General features: G+C 41.2%; 1 protein-coding gene across 5 annotated transcripts in view; it reads right to left on the bottom strand.

Annotated features, from left to right (window-relative positions):
- PHF12 (PHD finger protein 12) overlaps positions 1-18,078 on the bottom strand; it is a 45,893-nt gene that overhangs the window by 17,642 nt on the left and 10,173 nt on the right. For 4 of the 5 annotated variants that reach the window (XM_073315633.1, XM_073315632.1, XM_073315635.1 and 1 more), the window contains exons 3-6: positions 7,334-7,406; positions 2,556-2,943; positions 1,622-1,742; positions 314-446 (exon numbers count right to left, since the gene is read on the bottom strand). In XM_073315633.1, the coding sequence (XP_073171734.1) occupies positions 314-446; positions 1,622-1,742; positions 2,556-2,943; positions 7,334-7,406 (715 nt within the window). Of the gene's footprint in view, positions 1-313; positions 447-1,621; positions 1,743-2,555; positions 2,944-6,375; positions 6,596-7,333; positions 7,408-18,078 lie in introns of those variants that run through there. The other variant, XM_073315634.1, reaches the window with a different exon arrangement.

The following is an 18,078-nucleotide window of genomic DNA, read 5'->3' on the forward strand; positions in this document are numbered from 1 at the left end:
TACATAAGCATTTCATCTACTGCTTTTCTTCTGTCCAGAGGTTGCCAACTTGATCACATTTTTGTCTGAAAAATCAAGCTTCTCAGAGTCACAAACACCAATTACTATAACAAAGAAAATTAGCAAAATCAACATTCTACTTCTTCAGTTTGTTTACATTGTGTATAGTCAGTTTATTGCTTGTTGAAAACATCCTTAGAAATACTAATGGAGAAGCAATAAACTTTTTTCAAAGCTTTTTTTAAAATTAGTCCATTAATAAAATTGAATCTGACCGTGTCCTTTTAACATCCATTTACTATTATAAACTTACCACCACGTGTTCAATATGATTTGGACACATCCATCTGCCCAGGGGCATGGCAGTAAGAGGGGGCTCAAGACAATCCATGTGGAACAGCAGGGGGCAGTAATCACACTGAATAAGAGGTGCCACTCTGCAACTCCTGCAAAGAAACAGGGAAACAGCTGCTATTTTTATTATTTCCTAGAAAACCAAAATTAATGTTGCTCACCATCTTCCTATGCTACAAGTGGGAGGGGAAGGATCACTTGTAGCCAATAATTAGGAAGAGACTGAAGTGGCCCCAGCCACACAATTTATCTAACCTAATAAAGTTACTGTAGCTCTCATCCTCCCTTTCCCCTGAATTATTTGTTGCTATTGTCTAAAATTAGGCAACAATGGGGTAATTGATCTGTGTGGAGTCCTACTGGACTGAAGTCAAATGGGCACAAAGATCTGCCCATGTAAATCCAAATGCAGGATGGGGGCCTTGGATTGTAAAATCCTTTGGGTAGGACTGGCAGTGTCCTTTGTTCCCCAGGCACTCCATAGAAGCTGTATAAACAGTTCTGAACAAGCTGCTCTCATTCACTACTGCTTTGGCCAGTAGGCCCATTACCAAGGAAACTCATGGACCCTAAGAGCAACCTCCAGGGAGTTAAATTATTCCCAACTACTCCACTCCTCAGAGAGGTATATTATGTTGCACCGAGAACTTTTACTTCAGAGAGACGGAAGAGGTCATCAAAACAAAGTGGACATGAGAGGGGGTCTCTTTCAAATACGCTTGTTCTTCCCAGCCACACACAATTCATTTAATGAAGCCATCAGCTTCATCGTAGGTTTCTTTTTTTAAAGCTTACCTGAAGCTCCTCCTCACTTCCCACAGCTCACTTAGAGTGAAAGAAGACACTGAGCATAGCTGTACTGTGATTCGGTTTCCACAATAATATTTTAATTTGATTTAGACTATCAATTAAACTGACTTTTTGGGCTGGGATGTAAATTCATGGATATGGTTCACTATTCCAGCAACCCAAGATTGTATAAATATTTAGCTCTGTGGTTCTGTGATTAACCATTTCTGAGTTTCCCTTGCATAATCTGGTGGCATGCATCTTTGTCAGCGATTTTCTGCCTTTTGTTTCTGAGCGTTATTTTCTCCTAACGCCCTCTACATGCACCATAAATTACACTCACTACTACACAATTTTTACTCATCCAATGCCTTTTGAGATCAAAACTGGTATTTAAGCAGAGGATGCCAAACTTTTCACAAACAATAGAATTTCATCCACACCAAGTGAAACTCCCAGAAGTGAGAGACTTGGGTACCTGTTGCATGTGAAGCAGACTTTTACCGGCAAGGGAACCAGACCATTATGGTCTAACTCATGTTGTGCTTTCTTGACATTCTTTCCTGTGGTTTCCTCCTTCCTCCTCCTCTTACTAGTTCCTGAAAAGTAAATTAAAAGGTTTTGCATTACTTGTGTGTAACAGAGATCCTATTCTGATCACTGTAACTGGAGCAAACGGATATACACATCCATCTCTAGCAGAAACAAACACACTTACCTAGGAAGAGGCTAGCAAAGCTACTTAGGGCACCACAGCCCTGACTTAAATTTGGTATCAATTTAAAAGAAGGGGAGATGAGGAATACAAAAATAAAATGAAGGCAGGCCTGTTATTTGTAGACATGAGCCAAAAAAGCAAGCAGCCATCTAGATTTAGTCAGAGACAATATCTAGGCTAAACTGAGTTTTCAAATTATCAACTTGTTACTTAGTCTCAAAGTCTATTCCAGGAATACAATGGCAGTGAATAAAAGTTTGGCAATTAACAATCCTAACAAAATACAAGGAGACTTCCTCTGGCTGGTAAAATCCTCTGGCCAGCGTCATTTGGTCTGGCAGAGGGCGTCCGAGAGCAGCTGTACACTACTCTGTTAAACTCTACCGAAGTTCCGGCCAGTCCGGCATTTTGCTATTAAACAGGTTTCCAAGTCCTGCTGCATGTCCTGGAGCGAAATAAAAAAACTCATCTATTGTTCTAGTGAAGCAGCCACATCTGAAGAGGAGCTGGAGAAGAGTGTACACCCGCACCATCTACTTGCAGAGGGGGCATCAAAGCCAGAATTAGAAAAACATGTCAGTAGAATCTTGCATAAACTGGACAAACAAGAGCACAGAGAAGGCAGAGGGCACTTCTGCAACCACCAGTTGCATGTCTGACCTGTAAGCTATGCAAGTGAACAATATTTACTCACCTGGAAGTGCTGTGGTGCAGGTCAGTTCATTCGGCAACTGGAACTGGGTTGGGTTTCTTTCCATGGCAGCTGCAATAAGAAGCTCAAAGGGTCGCTTCAGCTGGGGCTGCCCACAGTCCATTTCCGCAATGGCAGAGTCATCATCCACATCAATTATGTCCTCGTCTACATCATTCTGCTCTGAATTGGGAGTCTCAGTGCTGGCATTAGATGTAGGAGTGCCAGGCCGACTTGCTCTCCGTTCCAAGATCCTGGCATGTGCAATTGCCCTGATGCTGGTGCTAGACCTATCCAACAGGTCTGTGTCACTTGTGGGGGAGGTGGTCCTTTTCCCAGATTTGTCCACCAATCCATTTACCTGCCCCAGCTCCTTCTTCTGTTCTCGCTTCTGCATAACATGAAGAGCCACACTTACCACTCGTGCCACACAAATAAGTACACTGGCCCTGATACATACGTAAGTAAAGATGGAACATGTTTCAGAAATGCTATATGAACAAAAGCTCAAGACATTGATTGCAACAGTTTCTCACCATGACATTTAGCCGTAAGGCAGTAAAAGCAATTTGGTTATTGCTAGTGTGACTAAGTCACACTACTACTAAAGCAGTTAGAACTGCCAGGTGTGGGAGGAGGTTCACCTACTTGCCTTTCGCCTCTGGAGACTTGGATTCAAATCCAGTCTGGACATGAGTAACATGTTTAGTGGCATCAGATTCCAAATTAATACTCGAGATCAACCAACCAATGTATTTGGGAGACCATATTTACCAATGACACCTCTTAAGCCATGCGTTCTCAAACTGGGGGTCGCCAGGTTATTACATGGGCGGCTTGCGAGCTGCCAGCCTCCACCCCAAACCCTGCTCTGCCTCCAGCATTTATAATGGCGTTAAATAGAATTAAAAGTGTTTTTCATTTATGAGGGGGGGCCCGCACTCAGAGGCTTGCTTTGTGAAAGGGGTCACCAGTACCAAAGTTTGAGAACCACAATCTTAAAACAATACACAGTGGACCATTCTGCTGCCTAATACAGCGCAGCAGGGTTTGCAGCGTTTGAGTCCATTCATAGCAGGACTACTCAAAAATGAGAAAAGAATTAGAACGATGACTTGAGAGCACAAAAAAAGTAAAAACTGCAATGTGCCAACTTAACACGAACTGGCCACTTCTGCTCAGGAGAGTCTATGGGGAGCTGAAGGTAAGGAAGGAGATCAATGCTGGAAGCTAAGGACTGGAACAGCAGAGGCTGGTGCACAGAAGGGCTCAAGTACATTCGCAGAAGTGTTCGAAGCAGCATGCAGAGTATTTGCCCACACTATGCCTAGTACAAAGAATCAGCCGCTGGGAGTAAACAAAGTAATTAAAAGCCACCATAATAAAGTGGGGGAGTATGGAAAGGAACATGGAATACATAAAAAGAAAAGGAGTACTTGCGGCACCTTAGAGACTAACCAATTTATTTGAGCATAAGCTTTCGTGAGCTACAGCTCACTTCATCAGATGCATCCGATGAAGTGAGCTGTAGCTCACGAAAGCTTATGCTCAAATAAATTGGTTAGTCTCTAAGGTGCTGCAAGTACTCCTTTTCTTTTCAAGGTATTTATGTGTCAGATATGGTAAATATTCGTATGCCCCTTCATGCTTTGGCTACCATTCCAGAGGACATGCTTCCATGCTGATGATGCTGTCACGTGGTCCCCGGGTGATGATCTGGAACTGCTCCCTACGAAGCTGGGCAGGATTCTGATGGAGCCTCCTCTCTGTGAGCAGACTGTCTTCAGGGCAAGAAGCTCACACAGCTTCCACCTTCCTGGGTCTGACCTTGGAGCATTCAGCATCCTCTGCCCCTCCGTGCACTTCCCACAGGGAGTCCGCCCAGGCGGGCTCCTGGTGAAGCCAGAGCGTCCTGCACCCCAACTTTGCAGTCAGACATGACTCTTAGCCAGCCAGTAAAACAGAGGTTTATTAGATGACAGGAACACGGTCTAAAACAGAGCTTGTAAGTACAGAGAACAAGACCTCTCAGCCAGGTCCATTTTCGGGGGCAGTGAGCCAGACAACCACATCTGCACTTCAAGCCTCATCCCCAGCCAGCCCCCAACTGACTCACTCTCCACCCCCTCCTCCTCTGGGCTTTGTCCCTTTTCTGGTCCAGGAGGTCACCTGACTCCTTTGTTCTCCAACACCTTTAGCTATCACCTTGCAGGGGGAAGGGCCCATGCCATCAGCTGCCAGGAGAGAGAGAGAGTCGGCCATTTATGTACACTGGCTCTTTGCTCTGCAACAATTACACCCCCTTATCCCACCACCTAGAGACTTAAGAAATGCATAGGGGAAACTGAGGCACCCCTATAGTATTCCGAAGAAACATTAAGAACAGTCCCGCTTCGTCACAGATGCTTGTTAAAAAAAATAATGCGTTAATTAAATTTTGACAACTTCTTGGGGGAGAATTGTACATCTCCTGCTCTGTTGTACTTGCATTCTGCCACTTATTTCATGTTATAGCAGTCTCAGATGATGACTATGCACACGTTATTTGTTTTAAGAACACTTTCACTGCAGATCTGACAAAACGCAAAGAAGGTACCAATGTGAGATTTCTGAAGATAGCTACAGCACTCGACCCAAGGTTTAAGCATCTGAAGTGCCTTCCAAAATCTGAGAGGGACGAGGTGTGGAGTATGCTTTCTGCTAGTGGCATCTGACTCAGATGATGAAAGTGAACATGCATTGGTCTGCACTGCTTTGGATTGTTATCGAGCAGAACCCATTATCAGCATGGATGCATGTCCCCTGGAATGGTGGATGAAGCATGAAGGGACATATGAATCTTTAGTGCATCTGGCATGTAAATATCTTGCAACCCCAGCTACAACAGTGCCATGCGAATGTCTGTTCTCACTTTCAGGTGACATTGTAAACAAGAAGCGGGCAGCATTATCTCCTGCAAATGTAAACAAACTTGCTTGTCTGAGTGAGTGGCAGAACAAGAAGTAGGAATGAGTGGACTTGTAGGCTCTAAAGTTTTACACTGTTTTGTTTTTTAATCAAATTTTTTTGTACATGTCTACATTTGTAAGTTCATCTTTCATTATAAACAGACTGCACTACGGTATGAGGTGAATTGAAAAATACAATTTCTTTTGTGTTTTTACAGCACAAATGTTTGTAATCAAAAATAGGAAGTGAGCACTGTAAACTTTATATTCTGTGTTGTAATTGAAATCAATATATTTGTAAATGTAGAAAACATCCAAAAATGCTTGAATGGTATTTTTTTTAATTGCGATTACTTCTTTAAAATCGCTTGACAACCCTAATTTTGAGGTCTCTAGCCAGCCAGCCTTCTTGGTGCTCCTAGTTTGGAAGGAGCAATGGGCATAATTTATTACGAGTCACAAGGGGCAGCATCAGCACAGTTTAAGGATTTAGCATTCACATCAATCTACATGAAAGCTGTGAGACGTGCAGCATATGAACCTCCAAGGAGAAAATGGGTAAAGACAGTTGAACATAGGAAAGGAGGGGAATCCCGCTTAAAAAAAAAAATCAAAAAAATCAAAAAACAAAAAGCCAACAACAACAACAACAAAAACCAAACCACAGGGAAAATCAGGAGCAGAGAAAAAAAGAAATTGAGCCACCAGAAAGAGACTTTTGTCCGATACAGGTTTTTCGGAAGCAGCATTTCTCTTTTGTGTGGGGTGCTGGAATGAGCAAAAATTGAGGGATTAAAAAAAAAACAAAAACCTAAGCCATTCAAGATAAGGAAAAGAGGTAGAGAAAGCAAAGCCATTGCTCTTTTTAAGCTGACCTTTTTATTGTTGAGACAAGTTTCTGAAGCGTTACTGTCTTCAGGGTACAACAGCATCACAAGTGATTTGCCAGGAGCAAGAGACCATGATAAAAGGTGTCGTTGGAGAAAGCAACGTGTTAGAGGGGAATTTGTGTAGCACGTCATATGAATGGTTTCCTGGATAATTTGGTGCAGAATCTCTTTAAACACTTGGGTACACAGTCTGAAGACGTCATTGCTGCAAAATCATGTTTACATTTAGCAAGGAGAGCTTCCTGGGAAATAGCATGTCAAAAAACCAAGCCACAATCTTGCCCAATCATCTCTCCATCCTGTTCTTACAAATAAGGAAGTCATAATTCACAGCAATTTCAGTCTGTTGCTATGGAAACTGTTGTGGGGGTCAGAGTTTTGTTTTGTTTTTACTAGCCAGAATCAGGAGGCACTGCCATAAAAGCATCAGACACTAAAGATGGGAAGCCACATTAAGGCACAACTAGTCCATCTCCTTTGCCCATGCAGAATTATTCCCTCTGGGATTTTTTAGTGCAGTTTGTTTTTTCCTGTCCAAGATTTAATGTGGAAAATTGCTGTTTGCTGAGGGTATGTTACTAAATTAATGTTTGTAAGTCTGGATTTAAGTTCAGTTTTGTGATTTCAAATAGTAAAAGTCAGTACAGGAATTTGGGGCTTCCTTAGAGTTTTCTGTGCACCTATTCGTAATCAAAACCTCTCTGCTCTGCCGAGCTGTCTAACCTTCACTTTACTCTCTGCAATTCCATGATCTCACACACACTGGAGCAGAACTCTCCAAGGTTTTGCATCTATGTCTGTGGGGATGGGAAAAGAAAGGTTGGTGGGAGGGGAAAAGGGCAGAAAGACTCGAATATGAGTGAAGCGTTTGGAAACCAGCACAGAGTGAACATTTTAGAAGAGGGAGACAAAGGACCGGGTTTGTTGGGTTAAGGGGTTTTACCTTTCGGCGCACAGTGCAGCGATGACACATCCACTCCCCTGGCGGCAGCATTTCCTCACTCAACGGAGGGTTACTGCGAGAGGAACACAAGGCACACACTTTACTCTCAGATTTCAGCTTGCAACACCGAGAACATTTCAAGCTGGCCCAGAATAATTCTGAGAGTTTCCATTGCCAGGAGTCTTCTCTATTTTATTCAGGCTCATGGACTGTGCTCCCTCTGTAGGCAGTTTTGTAATAAACCTATCACCAATGAAGCAAATTATAAAATCTTATAATCTAATTATAAAACACTCACTTCCACCTTAAAATATTCTGCTGGGAAAATCAGCCCTCCATATTAAGCACTTATTTTCCACTGCTGTGGTGCTTACCCCATCCTTTGCATCAAGAAAACAGACGACACTTTTGGTGCCATGTAAGTCATTGCATTAATAGATGCCAGTTTCACTGCCCTTAAATATATACACCTGCGCACCTTTATAATTTGAACAGTGGGGTCTTAAAGTTCATTTAGAGCCTGCTAGAAGACTGGATCAGATTCTTGTCCAAGAACGAACTACATCAAAAGTCCCCAAAACAAGTGACAGAATTTGTTTTCTAGTTTACAGCCATGATCCCTCTTCAACTGAGGGTGTCTACACTGGAGATGGAGGTGTAATTTCCAGCTTGAGGAGACATACCTCAATCAAAGCTAGTGTGGGTAACATGCTAAAAATAAAAAAGGTAGTGTGAGCAGTGGGATGGACTCCCTGTCCCAACTACTGTACACGCCTAGGGTCCTTGACAGGACTGGGCTTGGAATTGCTAGCCCACCCTGCCTCTGGGATTCACTTCTATTTTTAGTGCACAAACTCAATAAGAGCTAATGTGTGTGAATTTACATAACTGGGAAAGTACACCTCCAGCTCCAGTGTAGTTGTGAGCTGTAAGTGAGTTGTTGCCATGAAACTCACCTGCCCAGGAAGAGAAGAGGCAATGCATTATACCTACCAGTACATTAGAATCAGCTAAGAAACAGCAAAACACATTCATTTTCTGCATTAGTTACTATCAATCATAATAAGGCCTAGTATTCCACCAACGCATGATATATGCAGTTTGCCTTGAAGATATGAGCTTAAGATTTGTCTGACCCAGAAGAATCAGCCTTGGCCATTAATGAACAGATACTGTACCATGTCAACAAGAATATCTCCAAAACAGAGATGTTTGACTCATGTGTGCAGTATAAGTCGATACTCCTTGGAATAGCATTTTCTGTATCTCCTTCGTCCACTCCTCCTTCCAGTCTATGTGATAAGGCCATGGGTGAAAGAATTACAAAGTTACCGCTTGATCACAGATTGGGAAGGGTGGAAACCCTTTTCATATGGCTTAACTACAATTCTTTCAGTTTTCTGGAAGCAACAGAATTGTATAAAAATATTTGCTAGGATCCTGGACTGTGGCCATGAGCAGCTCCAGTAGAAAGCATACAGAAGAACCAGCAGACAGGCTGGCTGAAGCAGGAAACGTGGCAGAGAATTTGGAAAACTGCGAAGATTTTAGGGGTGTGGAAGTTAGTCTCACATCAGTAATAAATGTGAACAAACTTATAAATTACAAATACATATCAAAACTGAACTGAATTAAAAGTTGCCCTTGCAAGATTTGTTGACAAAAATCAGCATAGGCAGGCACAGAAGAAAAAAAACACATCTAAATGAGAAACTCAAGTTAAACCAAACCAGTTCAAGGGGTGATGGGGACAAAGTTCACCACCACCCCCAAGACGGTGGGATTTTGAAATCTGGCCCTTCTCCAGCCTTCTCTCAATGTTACAACAGCATAAGAGATGTCTGAGGGGTTTTGGGTTTTTTAAAATCTTTTTTCCCCCCAAGACATTTATATTGTTAATGTTTTTAAAAAGGTAATTTTCAACTGAGATCTTTTTTCCTGCACAAGTTATGGTTTAATCAGGTCACTAACTGTCATGGAGGAAACAGAACTGCTGTCAGATAAACAGAGGACTCTGTTTCCATGTAGTTTGTTTTCAAAGTGTATTTATTTGTATTTTAACTCTGTATAAATTTACTGCAGTTGTTAGCCAAAATTCAATGATGCAATACGTACTTCAGCCTAGGGATCCCTCTTTCCTGCAGAGAGTAAATCCACTGGTTAGGGCACTAGCATAGGAAGTGGGAGACTTGGGCAAGTTTCCTAGCCTCTGTGTCTGTTCTGCATCTGTACAATGAGGAGAATAGCACATCCCTGCCTTCCAGGGTCTGGTGAGGATAAACCCATGAAAAGACTGAGGAGCTCAGCTACTGTAGTAATGGGGGCCATATAAGTACTTGAACTTAAGGGACTGAGGCCTTATTTTGCCGAGTGCTTTGAGACCTTTTGATACAAGGTAATACAGAAGAGTCAATTACTACATTAGTATTAACTAGCCTTTAAATACCAATCACTAAAAAGCAGAGGCCTGAAATAAGTGACTGCTAGTCAAGTGTTCTTCTATAATTCATGAAAGTCCTTTTTACTACAAGGCTCAGTGACATCACTTAGACAAGCCAATATAAAGCTAGCAAAAGTCACAGATGTTCTACTGTAAGTTAGTCTTTGCAAACAAATATTTTTAAAGATGTCTCAGATAGCAGCTTCTTCAGTGAGTCTGCCACCATATATTCTGAAGCTGTAGGTATTTTCTCCATAGAGAACCCCAATGCTAGCAACGGGTCCCAGGCACAGGGTCCGGCCTCAACTTCTAAGTTTAACCTATAAAACAGACTTCCTCTTTTCAAACAATGACGTAGCATACATTGGGTAAGGCTTACAAACATCCTGACACACAGTCGTCCACAGGCATTGACGCTGTCAGGTTCACATTCTGTATGTTGAGTTGCACAGGTTCTAAGAATGGTTTTTACTGCCTTTTTCCTTCAGTCTTCCAGAGTGGTGGTAACCACCATTTCTGATCTCAAAAACACAGGGGGATTCAGTAGAGACAACACATCTGGCAGCCATTTTGAGAAACAAAAGCTGAGCATTTCTAGTGGCCTATGCTTCAGGTATCTAGAGTACTATATTTCTAGAATGCACAGTGAAACACACCTAGACCTTGTTTTTCCATTTCCTGGAGGTCTCAGGTGAACAGATGATCAAGCTCCTTGGAAGACACAAAGCACCAAAACCTCTCTTTCAACTACAGATAATGTGATAGAGTGTCAGATGTGTGGCTGAAATTAGGAGTTTTTTTACAAAATAAACTAACATTTTGTTAACAGAAACCTTAGTTACAGCAACAATCTCAAATATGCTTCTTAACATTTGGATTAATTGCAAGTCCTGAGGTGACCTCAGCAATAGCTTCAGATCCTTTATTCCCACTGGCTTAAGAGTTCTTTAAAAAACATAGCTAGAAGCCACTGATTTATTTTGGGGCATCTTGCTGATTCCCTGCCCCCCCCCACCCCCAAAAGAACAAAACTAAAGAAATTAGCAGTTCCAAAACTACAAGGTGGTAAAAAGCTCACTCCTACAGACATGCCCAACTCTGCCACAGAACAGGCCTGTCCCCATTTTAAGATATGTTTAGTATGCCAACTCAGAAATACACATTTTGCCAGACACACTTCAGGCTATTTTAACTCATTATCCTGATCTTAGATATTTTTACAATGGAACAGTGAATAGTGCAATGGATCCCAGGGAGTGATAAAAAGGACAAATGATTTTGAATAGATTTCATTTTACGATTTTTCAAAAACCAAAATATTTCATGTATTTATGAATATGGATATACACAAGATTTTTTGTTTAAAATGTCACTTAATACAGAGGGGGCCATTTAGGGATCTGGGGCAAACATTGGGGACTGGTCCTGCTTTGAGCAGGGGGTTGGACTAGATGATCTCCTGAGGTCCCTTCCAACCTTGATATTCTATGATTCATCTCTTGCATTAGTCTGTAAAACCCCTAGTTTTAAAATACTTTAAAACAGAATGCTCATTTTAAGAAGCTCTGAACAAAGCTGCCATTTCAGATCAACTGCAACATTTCAATATCAAACTCTACTCCTGAATTTACTTCACCCTCCAACGGGGCCCAGCTACTGCAATCAATGCGCCAAAGCTGGATTCTGGTCCTGGAGGTTAATGAACTGCTGCTCATCAAGACAGAACACTATACTAACCAAGATGGATGAATACTGTTCTTGCACTGCTGTATTCTGAGCCAGGAAAAAGCCACTATCCCGGTTAACACAAAGGAAATGTGCAATTTTAAATAACTAGTTATGACCACATTCTGCACCCCTCTACAGCAGGCATACTAGAAGTAAGATCTTTAAGCAAGACAGCAGTCAATGTTCTTGTCATATCACCAAACTCTACTTTGAGCTGCGCACAGCATGGCTGCTTTCTACCTTCTATTTTTCATACACTTATTAACACAAACCTCAAAAGCATTAATATTTGTTACAGATGAAGCCGCTGCCAGCAGGACCTGTTGCTCAACAGCACCAACTTAATTATCAATTACACATAATATATTTGCTTTTCAATATGGAATTGTACCACATAGTTATACAAGAGCCTGCCCTCCATTTCAGAGACTTTTCCTTTTTATCATGACATGCAAGCAAAATGGTGCAGCAACACTGACATAACGTGGAAGGTTACTGATGTGCGACCTGCATCTGTCTGCTCAGTGTAACATGTACATTTTAGAACTTAAGACAAAAGAAAGACAGCCCTGAGAAATATAAAATCTGACTTTCAAAGTTAAAAGACTAAACACACCTGAAAGGTCAGTCCCACAGAGAACTAATTAAAGATTTTCATGGCTCTACCTTTGTAAAGAACAGATTACACAAGCCACAGAAAATGGTGTTAAATATTGTTTATACGGACAGTAAACTCATGGTTTTTCTACACTAAGTATCTTTTTTGAAACCCATTTTCACAATATAAGGTTTATACAAGAATCATTTTACAAGTCTCTGGAACTATCTCCCATATACCGTACATTACGCAAACCCTCACTTAGGAAGGTGAAATCATTATTTAAATGGATATCATGAAATCAAACAAACCCCCAAAGTGATCTGTATATTAGGAGTTTTCATCAAGCAATGAAGCTGTTTTATTTTTCAATTTCACACTCTGGAGCTCACATACATCTGATGTTGGTATTAGACTAAATTCTGTAATTATGCTTACTGTCACTTCCTGAGGTCAGCAAAAGTAAAGAAAACAAATACTCAGAGGAATGGCACCCTCTCTGATCTGCCACTTCAACGGTGCAAGATGCATGGTTCAAAAGGAACCAATTGTGACTGCATTAGAAATGCAAGTTAATTACAACTGGCATTCCTGGTGGACACCTTGCTGAAAAAGACCATTTGTGAAATCTGCAGTGAGGGTGCTCCCTGCCTGCTGATGGCAGAGAACAGATGCCAGTTTCCATCATGCTTTAATAATGGAGTGGAGAACTTTGGAATTCAATGTCTGAATAAACTTTCTTGTAAGACTTATGTTGATGAATTGTGTGAAGATATACTTGGAGTTTTCTCTTGTGAGAGGAAAAAGTCAGAACTTAACAGAAACAACTGGGCACAAAAGGAAAAAATTTACAGCAGCCCCTTCATTCAGCTCACTCATGTCACTTCCTAAAACCTCCCAGTTATGTAGCAGGATTTACTGACAGGCTTATATTGGAAGACACTGGTGGGTAGGTTTGCCAGCAAGATAAAAGGCAGAAGAGTGAAAAGCCTTTATGTGGACTCTGACTTATTCTAATGACGGATGCAGCTACAGCTGTTCTACGAACATCATAGAGAACAAGGTTTATTGGCTTCCCAGTGTATGGCCATAACTAAAACTCTAACAAGGAAACTAGCCAGAGTGCCAGCGTATTACAAACGCCCCATTGAGAAATGTAGAAAGTTGCATCATTTACAAATTTGCAATTCTTTGAAACAGTTTTACTGTGCCCAAGTTACACACTTCTATTCACAGCTGCTCCCCAAAGCCCTCCAGGGAAAGGACACCTGGAACAAAGTGTTTGAAGCCAATACATTACACAAAGAACAAACAAGTCAACAACTGCAGCTAGTCAAAATCCCTGCCTGTCTTAACTCTCTTACCACCCTACTATAGACCTTCTGTGCCAAGGAACAGTTTGCTGATTTATCTTCTGTGGGAAAAAAAGGAAATGGAGACCGTGTATCTTTAAGACATAGTTAGGAAATATTGCAACCCCTTCCTCCCCTCCACCCCAATAATGCCAGAATCTCTCCAACAGGAAGTATAAGAGGAGATGATTCAGCAATATAAGTGTTACATTGAGCTATTAAACAGCATATCTAAGCTATTCCAACCCCACTATGGAGATCCACCTGTTTTTTAACACAGATAACGTTTGGCATGTAGGATCTAAGTTTGGGCTCTCTTTAAACGGTCAGCTTCCTGATGTTTATAGTGAATCCAAAATTCCCACAAACAAAATGTCAGAATGTAGAGCGCATCCCAAATCTTGGATAAAACACACAGGACCGATTTCCTCCTAAGAATTATCAGAGCTCAAACACATCTTTCCTCTAACAGGTTCAGGAACAAGGTATTCTTTGGGCCTGATCAGACTTTAAGTGGATGTTTTTGTATCAAACGTGATATGGTAAAGTCCGTAAGATTCATATCCAACCACCACATTTTTCAACATGTTTTATTTGACAGGATTTTAAGGACAGCCACTGGAGAGGCTGGGTACTTTCCTCTGTAGGAAAGCTGCATATTTCCCTCCTTAATACTTTGGGGAAAATTAAAAAGCTCAATCGTGACAAGTGTAAGGTAATATGCATTGGAAGGAACAATTTGAAGGAATAAATTTAAACTCTTTGTACACATTGCTGGCTCTAAATCAATACCAGTTAGTAAGGAGACTTGAGCATCACTGGGGATAGATCAATGAAAACTTCTGCTCAGTGACAATGGCAGTCAAGAGAGTCGTATAAGGAAGACTAAAAATATTACACAGATTACCCCCTTCCCTGGAGTCCTGCTTTCAATTGGGTCACACAGTTGCAAGGTACAGCAGAAATAAAGGATTCAGAGAGGGATAAAGATCAGAAGCCTGGGGTCGCTTCCATGTGACCAGAAAGAAGAGTCGGACCATTTAGTTCAGAGGGCGAACGTAAGGGTTTAGGAGGAAGTTTCACTACGCACACATGGCTCCATAACTGGTTACTATGGGGTTTCTTGCAAATTCCTCTGAAATATCCAACACTTGCCACTGTCACAGAGCAAAAAACACCACCATCTGCTGGTCTGATCTGATATGGTAATTCCTGTGCTCATGAAAGCAAGGGACTACTAGTGCTGGCTAACTACTGGCATAACATGAGCTCTTGCTTTAACCAAACATCTCAATCCTTCCTTGGATCCTTCTGCTCCTGGGAGTAACTGTTAATATTGAATAGTCTGATAAATATTTGGTGTGGACAGATATCCACTGGAGTATGGTCCAAAAATAATTTCATTTGTGAAGATATGAATGCAAGGTTTTCAATGACAAAAGCGGCGAACACTTTGCTTCCTCCCATTGCTCACCTTGAGTTATTAGCAGAGTTTGGATTGGTGCAGGCCTTCCAAGGATTTAAACTCTCAGCTAATGCTCATGGTCAAACTCCCTGGGACAAAGTCTGGAGAAAGCACCTAGGGGACTGGCACTCCAGAGGTTAAGCCTCAGGAACGCCTTATTGCAAAAATAAACTTACAGGGTTACTTCAGGAAAATTCCGACTTAGGTAGTTACATTCTGGCTATGTAAAATTCACTCTGCTGTTTCAGAGACATGGAGTGTTCTTCTCCGCTTGTCCTGAAGTGGTGTTTAGTGTTTAATATTATCAGAGTAGGGTGCACTTGCGTGTTATATGAAGCTATCACTACACAGTTTTCAAAGTGATCTGAAATCCTTTGGGATGAAAAGTGATACACAGATGTAATGTAATATCATATACAATATTGCATACGTATATAGAAGGCTACACAATGTGCAGATCAGGCCTACAGAATCACATGCAAATAAATGTGCTGTTTCAAAAGATTCTCAATATTTGTGATCAACTTAAAACTCTACACAGCGTGATGAGAACCTCTTTAGGGGGAAAGAGCACAACAGTCAAGTCACTTTTAGACTTACTGAAAAGAAAAAAGATGACGCCCATCAATATTGCACAGATTGGAAAAAAACCCACTAAAAAATTGCCAAACTCCAAAATGACAGTACAGTATCTAATCTACAAATTCAGCACAACACAAACAATATTTCTTCACACAACGCTGTCAACCTGTAGAACTCGTTGCCAGGAAATGTTGTGAAGGACAAAAATATGACTGGGTCCAAAAAAGAATTAGCTAAGTTAATGGAGTATAGGTTTATCAATGGCTATTAGCCAAGATGGTCAGGGATGCAACCCTATGCTTTGGGTGTCCCCTAAACCCGATTGCTAGAAGCTGGGACTGGTAACAGGATGGATCACCCAAATTGCCCTATTCTGTTCGCTCCCTCAGAAACATCTAGCACCGCCCACTTTTGGAAGACAGGATACTGAGCTAAGTAGACCATTGGTCTGTCCACTATCGCCATTCCTATGAAATGGCTTTCTGGTTGATGGCTTATATTGTGATGCATGAGACTATGGCTATCCTAGCCAATGTAATCGTGGATGCTCTGGTTACCCATATACATATCAAGGACATGTGGGAAAACTACAAATCACATGATGATCTCTTACTGAAGTGAATTCCACAGGTTTATTATGTAAAAATTTTTTTACCAGTCAAATTTGTTAGCTTTTAAGTATGTTCCCTTGTTCTTAATCAAGGAGAGAAGGTAAACAGCTGTGTTTGTTTAGCTTTCTCTAAACCATTTGTTGTTTTACATACCTCAAGTTATATTCCCTCGCCTCATCTCCAGAAGAGATTAGATTATTAATTTACATTTAAAATTATTTAGTCTAACTTTCAATCTCTCCGCACACAGAAGCCTTTCCATCTCTCTAATATTTTGTTGCTCATCTCTGGGCCTCTATATCTGCTCAACATTTCTCAGATGATCAACTGAATACATCTTCAAGGTGGGAATATTTTAATTTGCTTAAGGATTTTTAGCCTTAGAAATACCAGGAATGTCAAGTCTGAACTTCTGTTTAGCTAACAAGACAGAAGTGTATCTTGAGTGTTCTGAGCCCTTAAAATTCAACATGTCCACTTCATTGTAATAGAGAGCTTTTCTCCAAAGTATTTTAGTTAGTTAGATGTTTAGAACTTGTTTTATTTTATTTAAACCTGAAAAAAAGCAACATTCTCTCAGGTGTCACCACAACATGTCACAATCCACATTAACATGGTTTTTGTAAAGGGAAATCATGTCTCACCAATCCACTAGAATTCTTTGAGGGGGTCAACAAGCATGTGGACAAGAGGGATTCAGTGGATAGAGTGTACTTAGATTTTCAGAAAGCTTTTGACAAGGTCCCTCAACAAAGGCTCTTAAGCAAAGTAAGCTGTCATGGGATAAGAGGGAAGGTCCTCTCATGGACTGGTAACTATTCCTACCCTTTGTTTCCTATCATTTAACTAAATGGTCAGTTTTCAGAATGGAGAGAGGTAAATAGTGGTGTCCCCCATGGGTCTGTACTGGGACCAGTCCTAGTCAACATATTCATAAATGATCTGGAAAAAGGGGTAAACAGTGAGGTGGCAAAATTTGCAGATGATACAAAACTACTCAAGATAGTTAAGTCCCAGGCAGACTTGGGCAACCAAATGGCAGATGAAATTCAATATTGATAAATGCAAAGTAATGCACATTGGAAAACAATCCCAACATATATATAAGTTAGCTGTTACCACTCAAGAAAGATCTTGGAGTCATTGTGGATAGTTCTCTGAAAACATCCGCTCAATGTGCAGTGGCAGTCAAAAAAGCAAACAGAATGCTAGGAATATTTAAGAAAGGGATAAATAATAGAAAATATATTGCCTCTATATAAATCCATGGTAAGCCCACCTCTTGAATACTGCGTGCAGATGTGGTCAACCCATCTCAAAAAAGATTGGAATTGGAAAAGGTTCAGAAAAGGGCAACAAAAATGATTAGGGGTATGGAACAGCTGCCATATGAAGAGAGAATAATAAGACTTCAGCTTGGAAAAGAGACGACTAAGGGGGGGATATGATAGAAGTCTATAAAATCATGACTAGTGTGGAGAAAGTGTTATTTACTCTCTCTCATAACACAAGAGCTAGGGGTCACCAAATGAAATTAACAGGCAGCAGATTTAAAACAAACAAAAGGAAGTATTTCTTCACACAACGCACAGTCAACCTGTGGAACTCTTTGCCAAAGGATGTTGTGAAGGCCAAGACTATAAGGCTACGTCTACACTACCCGCTGGATGAGTGGGTAGTGATTGATCCCCGATCGCTCTGCTGTTGACTCCAGAACTCCATCACGGCGAGAGGCAGAAGCGGAGTTGACAGGGGAGCAGCGGCCGCCAATCCCGCGCTGTGAGGACGCAAAGTAAGTGATTCTAAGTCGACCTAAGATACATCGACTTCAGCTATGCTATTCTTGTAGCTGAAGTTGCGTATCGTAGATCTATTCCTCCCCCCCCCGCCCCCAACGCAGTGTAGACCAGGCCTAAGAGGGTTAAAAAAAACTAGGTAAGTTCATGGAGGATAGGACCATCAATGGCTA

This window comes from Lepidochelys kempii, chromosome 17, assembly GCF_965140265.1.
Source record: "Lepidochelys kempii isolate rLepKem1 chromosome 17, rLepKem1.hap2, whole genome shotgun sequence".
Lineage (NCBI taxonomy): Eukaryota > Metazoa > Chordata > Testudines > Cheloniidae > Lepidochelys > Lepidochelys kempii.